The 8,914-nt window shown below is 37.6% G+C and overlaps 1 protein-coding gene across 1 annotated transcript in view; it reads right to left on the bottom strand.

The window, feature by feature from the left end:
• The window catches only part of nek7 (NIMA related kinase 7), a 96,010-nt gene that overhangs the window by 47,042 nt on the left and 40,054 nt on the right, over nucleotides 1-8,914 (bottom strand). The window contains exons 3-4 of the mRNA XM_015387877.1: nucleotides 4,584-4,724; nucleotides 3,682-3,744 (exon numbers count right to left, since the gene is read on the bottom strand). Coding sequence (XP_015243363.1) covers nucleotides 3,682-3,744; nucleotides 4,584-4,724 — 204 coding nt within the window. The remainder of the gene's footprint in view (nucleotides 1-3,681; nucleotides 3,745-4,583; nucleotides 4,725-8,914) is intronic.

Below are 8,914 nucleotides of genomic sequence, written 5' to 3'. Positions count from 1 at the left end.
TTAGAAACTAGGTCGTCTGCGTAGGTGTCGCAGTGAACAAAAAGAGGTCCCCACCCCCTCCGCAGACACTCTGCTGCACCTCTCCCAAATTGTAGGTGAGCAGACAGTGCCGCAGACAGGAGGCCGGCTTGTTTTGTTTTTATAACCGCAAAAGTGGAAAACGACTCGTGAAGTTGGACCAGCTAGAAGAGTGAGGTGCGCGACAACGCTGGGACCCTTTTTCCACCTGGATCCCCACTTTTTTTCGCCGTTATGTCCCTCCGCTGCCGGAAAAAACTCACCCCCACTTCCTCACCCTCGTCCGAATCTAGACCCAGAGCTTATAGCACAGACCACACTCAAAATTTTGCATAAATCAAAAGTGTCTGTGTCAAGCTCACTGCGACACACTGCTGCAGGGAGTATAACCAGCCCCTTACTCCCTGAAATATAGATCTAGGTGATCAGAGTTTACTCCCTGCTACAGCTATCCTTGTTCACCCATAATTCATAGAACTTTGTCATTTTCTGCAGTTTTTGTTAATGAGATTCAGTTTTAATTCAATTCAGTTTATTTATATAGCGCCAATTCACAACACATGTCATCTCAGGGCACTTTACAATTACACCAGATCATATAGTCAAATTGATTCAAAGTTTTCTATCTAAGGAAAACCAGTTTATTGCATCGACTCAAAGGCAATCCCTCACACCAAGCATGCTTATAGCGACAGTGGAGAGGAAAACTCTTAACAGGAAGAAACCTCTAGCAGAACAAGGTTCAGTGTGAGCGGCCATCTGCTGAGGCCGATTGGGGTTCAAGGAGACAGAAGCAGAGATATACCGGTAATGAGATCTTTTTATTCCAATTAGGAAAAACAAACCTCTCCATGTCCTTCTTAAAATAGATCCAGATAAGATCATAAATCTATGGAAGTCATTTCCTGTTTTTACAGAAGGTATGCCTACAAAGGCTTGCTATGGTAAAATAGTTGATTTTGAATTATTTGTGATTTTTTTTTTTTTTAATTAACATATTTTATTACCCTTAAATAGATTTGCCATCTTAAAAAAAAGAATGTCTGATCCATCTTTCCAGTAAACCATTGCTCTAATCTAATCAGATGTAAACCCCAGACATGGATGTACACAAGCACGCATCTACATTGTGTTATCATTAAATCTTCCACTGCTGATTGGAAGGAGATCATTAGTCGGGAGACAATTCAGGCATCACAATAATCACAAGTGAGATGACTGTGCTGTAGTGGGATCGCAGACATGGTGAGAAAAATTAGCAAAATGGAATAGGGTGAGCTCTTTACTGAAAGCAACATCCCTCTCTAAGATAATTTAGACAAAAGCAGAGAAGTGAAAAGTGAGGTTCTCAAGTTGAAATCCTCATGCCAAGACAAGAAAATACAGATGAATGAGCAGACATAAACACAGACAGACAAACAAACAAATAGGCATACTGTTGGATGGCCATGACTGAGTATGTCTGTGTAAGTGTGTGCGTGTGTGCGATCACAGGCGACTGTGTGTGTCAATTCAGTCGGCCCATGCCAGAGCGCTTCTCATTATTCTGATTTAGCTGTGTCTGCTGTTGGCCTGTCTACTGGAGGATAAGGCAGAAGGACTGTCTCTTTCACATTCACTCGTTTATTATCAGGCTGGCTAGGCAGCGCGGGGCCAGGCATAACTTCCACGTTCACTAGCAATCAGCTTGCAGGATGAAAAAGGCGAACGAAAAGCTCTGAATAGGGGAAATGAGGCAAGGGGAAAAGACAGCAAAGAGAGATGGATATAAAAACAAAGCAACTAGCCAAACGGCAGAGAAAGAGGAGGCAGGAGCAAGTAGAGGGAAAACTGGGTAGAAGGGGACAGAGGAAAACAAATCTTCGAATACAAAAGGATCTACAGAAAGCTAGCAGATGAAATATATGAAGAAATAGCATCTGGAAGGGAGACATTTCCCCCCGACCCCTTTTATGAGGTCAGAAATACAGATCTGGTGTCCAGCGGGATTACTCTGATGACTACTGCTCAGAGTAAAATGGGTTCTGTCTTCATCTATGTCTAACTGGTCCATAGAACCAAGTGTTTAAATGTGTTTGAATGACAGATATATTGGTTATTTCTTTTACATATAATCTAGGTATGTTTGATTCTGGTAAAAAAATATATTTAGGAAAATATTCAAATCAGGGTTAGTCAGACATTATTGCACCACAGTCATTTCTACTTTCTCTGAGTTTTTCCTAATGGATTTTATTCAAAGGATGTTTGAATTATAAGTCAACAGGCTTATGATAAAGAAATTTCAAAGAAAAACTATATGTTTAATGCTTTTATAATTTGCATTTGTTTAGCAGTCATTTGACAGAACCAGATCTCTGCAATACGTGTAAATAGGGGTGAATGAAAAAATGTGTTAACATGTAAATGCATCATTATTTTTTGTGCAACAACAGTAATATGACATTCACAAACATTTCAATAATATTGCAGTTCATCATCACGGCATTTGTCACTGACATTTTCCGTTTTTTATGTACTTTTATATGTTTAGTCTAAGAAAATATTTTTAAAATATTTTTTGGATTACTTATAAAGAGTCATAAGTTTGTACAGTTTTATTTTCCTCAAATCAAGATGGAATAAAAGTTCACACATGTATTGTGTTGTAAATTTTGGTCACATGATCCAGACATATGTGTCTTTTTCCAACCCTGCCAAATGCAGATTCTTCAAAGCAACATTACTGCACTTTATTCTGTTTGTAAAAGAAAAGTTTTTTAATGCCTTGCATTTTTAACCAGACGAAAAAAACCGGAAAATTAAAGATAGCTAAGAGTCCAAAAATCAATAACACTGTTTTTTGTTTTTTTCTTTGGGAGGGAACATCCGTTAAGTCAACAAACAAAAAAAAATATGAACCAAAGTCCCCCCCACAAGGGAATACATAATACTCCAAAGATTGTATCCAGATAGTTTAGTCAATGTCATTCATTCTAATAAATATGCATTTTTGGAGGCGATTTCCAGTTTTCTGATTGTTTGGTGAGAAATCAAAATTATAACGAGAACACAAGCCTGTGTCACAACTAAAACGCTGCTGGGGGAAAATGAAAAGTACTTCTGACAGACATGTAGGATCTTTAAGACAGGCAGAGGTATTAAAACTGTCATTAGATTGTTCATTAGTATTTAAGAGCAGCCCAGTTGACATGTGTTAAAAGTAGCTTAACAAACAAAACCACTTCACTGGAAAATAAAAAAGGCAAAGCGAGGAGGAAGAAGGGGGGAGACACATGAGAGAGACAGTTAAATTTCCATGCTGCTGCATTGTTGTTTGGCTTTAAACATTTCAAAAAGATTTGAGAAAAAAGACAATTGTTCTGGCATTCAAAAAAGAGCCAATAGGAGCCTGGAGGGGTGTAATTCTTCAGTTACTCCACACACACACAAAAAGAGGAGGTAATAAACTGTACAGTCACACATGCATACTCATTTATATTCCCATTTGTGTGCACAACAGCCTCTTGCATTTGTAACCATCTGAGGAAACGCACACACACACAAATCCACGGCGTCTGGAGCAGATCAATTGTTTTCCTGTGGTGGTGGGTCTCAGCTGAGGCACCTTAAGAGAACAGAGCACAGCGCATGGCGCCGTCTCCCTTTTCTCTGGTTCTTTACCTTAAGGAGATCTATCTCTTTGATGCAATCTTGCCGAGCTTTGGCATCCATCAAGTCGAATATCTATCAAGAGATCAAAAGGGGAGAAGGGGAGAGAGGACAGAGGGGTGTTTTAACATATTCAAAAAGTGTAAGATTGAGGGATGCAGATAAACTGGTAGAAAATACCTAAACAGAACATGGTTGCTGTTATCTGGAGGGCGGCATTGGAGTAACTACAGGTGTTTCACATCTGAGTAACATGCACAAGTCTCTGTGTAAGGTGTTTGCCTGTATATAAGCTCAATCAGAGCAGCACAGCATCTTTGTTGCATCTATGGGTTTACAAGGTAGAGAAAACTGCAAGACAATACATGAATCTAAATGCAGACTCAGGTTAGACAACCTCTTACAAATAATCCAAGTCAGATAAGATAGCAGCCCTTCATTAATAAAAAAAAAAAAAGACTTAAAATGTATTTGTTGGCTTATTGTTGTGGTAATTTTGCATTTCCCAGCCAGAAAAGAAGCTAATTTAATTGAGAAAAACGTTAAATATGTGTTTGTCTCTCTCAGTGATGCAAAACTCTACAGATTTATCATCTCCACTAACCTTTTTTCCCCTGGAGAAAAAAAAAAAACCTGCAAACTGTCACCACAGTTTAAACATCCTCAGACCTGTCAGTGTACGACTATGAATTCCCTGAATCTTTGCAAGTTTCACATATTTCACTACTATTGCCAATATTAAGGCCTTCCTGTGTGGAGAAACAACTGCAGCAGGAGGACTTGATATTTTTACAACTCCAGAATGTCTGAAAAGGTGTTGACAGAGCAAATGAATAGTGACCTTTAAACAAAGACCACTCTGGCTAAATATATTCACTTCTCCTGATGTTGAAAATGATACTGATGCAGCTTACCTGGATTTTCTTTAAGGCCACCGACGTGTTGTCTAACAGGTACCTGGCTCGGTACACCTCACTGAACTGACCACGTCCAATCTTCTTCTCAATATGGAAGTTAGCCAAAGAATTATGGCCCATATCTGGCTGCAGGGGTTTCTGTAAGACAGGGAAGAACTATTAACTCTTAAATCTGGATGCGGGTGCATATTATATGCATCTTCTACAAATACAAACTTTTAGCAAATCATTGCTGAAGAACCATGCATTTGAGTTAAAGTGAAGCTTTACTCGCATTTCTGCAAGAAGAGAAGATGAGGGCTGCAGGATATGGGCGAAACCATAGAGAAATCTAGTTTCTCTGGGTTGTTTGTGGAAATATCTGCATGGGACATGTATAATCTCAACTGAAGTAGTCACTAAAACCTGAATATTTAGTTAATTACGTAATGCACATAACAAGCACGACCCTGCAAGTCAATACTCGATATAACCGACTAACTTTGAATAAGAACATAGCATCTTGCAGAACCAGCAGATATTGTTTTACTGAAGTCTCGATGCTCACATTAACATAACCTGAGCCATAAATGATGAATTAGGCTCATGTTTATTTCTTGTCTTTCGGTACAATCCCATACTCCCCTGTTCATTGCACATATGAGCAGATACTCTGGTGGTCAGTTTAATTTGTCATGCATGAAAAACAAACATATTTTCTTTATTAATGGCTAAATGAAGAGATTATAAAATTCTTAAAACAAACAACCTGGTGATCTATCTGATCTCTTTGTATTTTTGCACTTTGCTATCAGTTATTTTTCCTGCAGCTCACTAACCTAAAGAAAGATTGCAATTTTTATAAAATATGTTCAAAGATATTCCCCAAATATCATCATAGACGTGTGAAGTTATTATGAAAGGAGTAGATATTATCATGATTATCGTCTTAGTAGTCGTTTTACCCCTTTTTAATCTCTGTTAAAATTTGATAATAGTTTAATTTAAGCTTTCCCATAGCAAATCATGTATTCTGTATTGGATAAAATCTGGTAAGAGATGAATCTAGCAACACATATTGGGTGTCTTAATGAAGTTTCCTGTATTGAAAAACTTTAAATAAAAAAATAATTAAAAGTTAAAAAAGTGAAATAACTTCTAAATTTTCCTAGAGTAAAATTTTTTAAGGGGGCGGCAGTAATTTAGCTGTGTAACAACCCAACCACAACAGACATCTGTTCAGAGATGTTTTTACGGCTTTGTGTGATCGGTGTACTGCTCAAGCTGCACCAGACACGTTGATTTTATCTTGTTACAGGCATTGATGAACAAACTTAACAAATTACTGTAGTTCTGTTTGGCATATGAACATTAATTTGAGGAGATGATAACACTCTGCAGCCTGAAAGTAAAATCTACACAACATCGACACCATTGCCAGTTTGTGAGCTGAGAAGATCCTGTGAGCTTTGCAATGAAATTCAAAATATGACCCATTAAGTTCAGAAAGCAAGTCTACGGCTTATGTTGCACAGCTTCCCCGAAGTCTTGTTATTTAGTTGGTCACTGGTCTATTGTGTCAGCGGTCTAATAAACCTCACAAGATGGCAAAACTTAAACATACAAACCAGATAATTCAGAAGACTGCAAACATCAAGCTAAAGTTCAAGCAGGCAAAGACAGGAGGTGACAGGTGGAGATTGAGGAAACCCATTAGTTCCCAATCTAACCAAGAAAACTGAGGCTGCAAACTTTCAACAAGAGCTTTTGATGTACCAAAAGCTCACACTCTGGAGAACTGCACCCATATTATTATATAAGGAACTGGCAATGAACACGGTAGATGATCTAGGTGCAGCTTATGTAGACAATAGCTACAATAGAAGGAAAAGTCAGCAAGAAAGCTATTTAAATGACAAAACCGTGTTAGAAGCCAACTGAAAACATCCCTTTCCTTCAGCTGGAATGACTGCCTTGTTCAGTCGACAGCTTCATAGCTCTGTTGGATATTTTTTAACCAGTGAAGCATAATAAAGACAAACCATTCAATGCTTTACACCTGTAGTAAAGCCTTTTTTTAAATGTTCACTAGTAACCCTGTTAGTGAAGATTTTTATTTGGTCTGAATTAAGGATTAACTGCAAACTTTGGTGCATTGTCAGCTACCATTCTGGAAGTTTCTTCTTTCGCAGATGTGGTTCCAGTAATAAACTGCCTGTGGTACTTATTTAGTAGCGGTTATCTTTGTTACCAACACTGCATGCAATGGGGCAGATAAACTGGTGCAATCTCAGCAAAAACTACAGAAGAAACAAAGAACCGCTTTGGTCGGGAGATAAAGGTGGACCTATTGAAACTTAACCAACTCATGTCAGTTTAAACGTTAATCTGCATCATATTGAAGCACCTTTAAAAATGATAAGAAATCTGTAGACACCACACACTGTCAATCTACATAAAGTTAATTAAAAAACATTCAGATTCAAACTCTACAAATATTCCATTCCTGCTGTTACAGGTGATATGAGGACATCTGTTTGAAAAAATACTGCCATAAAACTGTCATTTCTGTAGTAACATTTCTGTGGTACTGCAATCCTCCACAAATAGTGGGAATAAAAGCCCCAGAGGATCAAACATATACTGGATCAAACATTTATGAGGGTAATGACATGTTGGGAAGCCTGCAAACTGTAGAATAAGGAGCTGAGCTTCAGCTTGCAGGTTAAACACAGAGTAAGCAGATGGACCCTCAAACTTTTACTTCTGTAAAAGATTCAAGCATCAAAAGATTTATTTTTTTAGTTGAATATATTTTTGTAATGTTGTTAAGGTGTGTCATACAGGTGGGCTCTTTTTTTAAGTTACCGAACAAGAGGATTATTTTTTTTAACTCACTGTAGTAAACAGATAAATGGAGGTAGAAGATGTATTTCAGTCATTCAGCTACACACAGGAGCTCTTTCAAGCTGGGCACCATTTCATTCACAACACCTATCCCACCAACCAGGAATCAAAATCAGAAATAGTTTAATAATCCCAGGGTGAAATTTCTTTCGTTGCATTACTTCATCTGTAATAGAGTGACTATAGGACCATTTTGATATAACACAATTTCATTGATATATGTAAAATTAGGGGGTCACCGCTCCATCTCACCATCAGTTTGGGGGTCCTTGGCCTGGAAAACGTTGAAGACCCCTGCTCTAGTGATATCACTTTAAGTCTGGCACAGGCTCTCGAGGCAAACTCCTCATCTTGCCTTAACACATGAGCTGTTGTATAGAAATGGCTAGTCACTTTTGCCAATTAAAATAAAAGTCAAGAAAAATAAAGAACCCTTGAATTAACTACAATAAGCACAGGAATGGAATGTGTGAAAACTACACAGACCAAACAGCCTGACCTTTCCAGCCTTTTGGTTAACTCGTAAAAAGGCGTCAGTGGGAGCAAACACAAGGTGACAGATATCAGAATGCCACATGTCACCAGTTCTCCTGCCAGCGTGGCCGTGGGAGCAGCTCAGTGGCAACAGACTCTGTAGACAGGGGAGAAGGGGGTCAATATGAACCGAATCGATCAAGATAAGAGTAATCACATTCATTTTTTATTTTCAGTGTTTACGATTTTGACAACTTTACCATAAATAACACAAGAAGCCATAGAAGAAGTAAACGGAAAATATGAGAAGCTTGAATCGAAAAACTCAGTCTGAGGACTGCAAACATCCAACGACAAACCACTTAAACTTGGAATAGCTTCTAGAGTGCTGGAGGCACAGGACCACTCGTGTCCACTTCCCTTCAATTGAAGTGAGTGAGAGTCGAAAAATCTTCCCGTAGCCTTAAGTGCACAGAAAAAGTAAAAATAAAGCACAGTAAAACAATCCGTGCCGTTTGCAGGTGGAAAAGTTCCTGTTAACTTTCACTTCACCCTGCTTACATCTTAGACAATAAAAAACATGTAAATCTTTAAATCACACCTTAATCACAGTGAATTTCACTGGTCATTTCATTTTAAAGTGATAACATTTTAAAACCTGAAACTTGTTAAAACTGAACGCTCTGTATGGAAAATTCAGCTGATTTACATAGAATATATATATGTATATATTATTATTGTATGAAATACACCAAAATAAATTATAACCAAAAGTCTTAAAAATATTACCTTTATATAAATGCACTGCAAATCATAAGCAAGTATGGACAAGATATGTGAACTTCTTCTAGATTAATGTTCAGCAACTCCACTTTTTTTATGAAATAAACTAATTATATATATATATATATATATATATATATATATATATATAATTATAACCAAAAGTCTTAAAAATATTACCTTTA

Source organism: Cyprinodon variegatus, unplaced genomic scaffold (genome assembly GCF_000732505.1).
Source record: "Cyprinodon variegatus isolate N-32 unplaced genomic scaffold, C_variegatus-1.0 Scaffold405, whole genome shotgun sequence".
NCBI classification, from domain to species: Eukaryota; Metazoa; Chordata; class Actinopteri; order Cyprinodontiformes; family Cyprinodontidae; genus Cyprinodon; species Cyprinodon variegatus.
The sequence above is the reverse complement of the archived record's forward strand: the minus strand, read 5'-3'. Positions and strand labels throughout refer to the sequence as shown.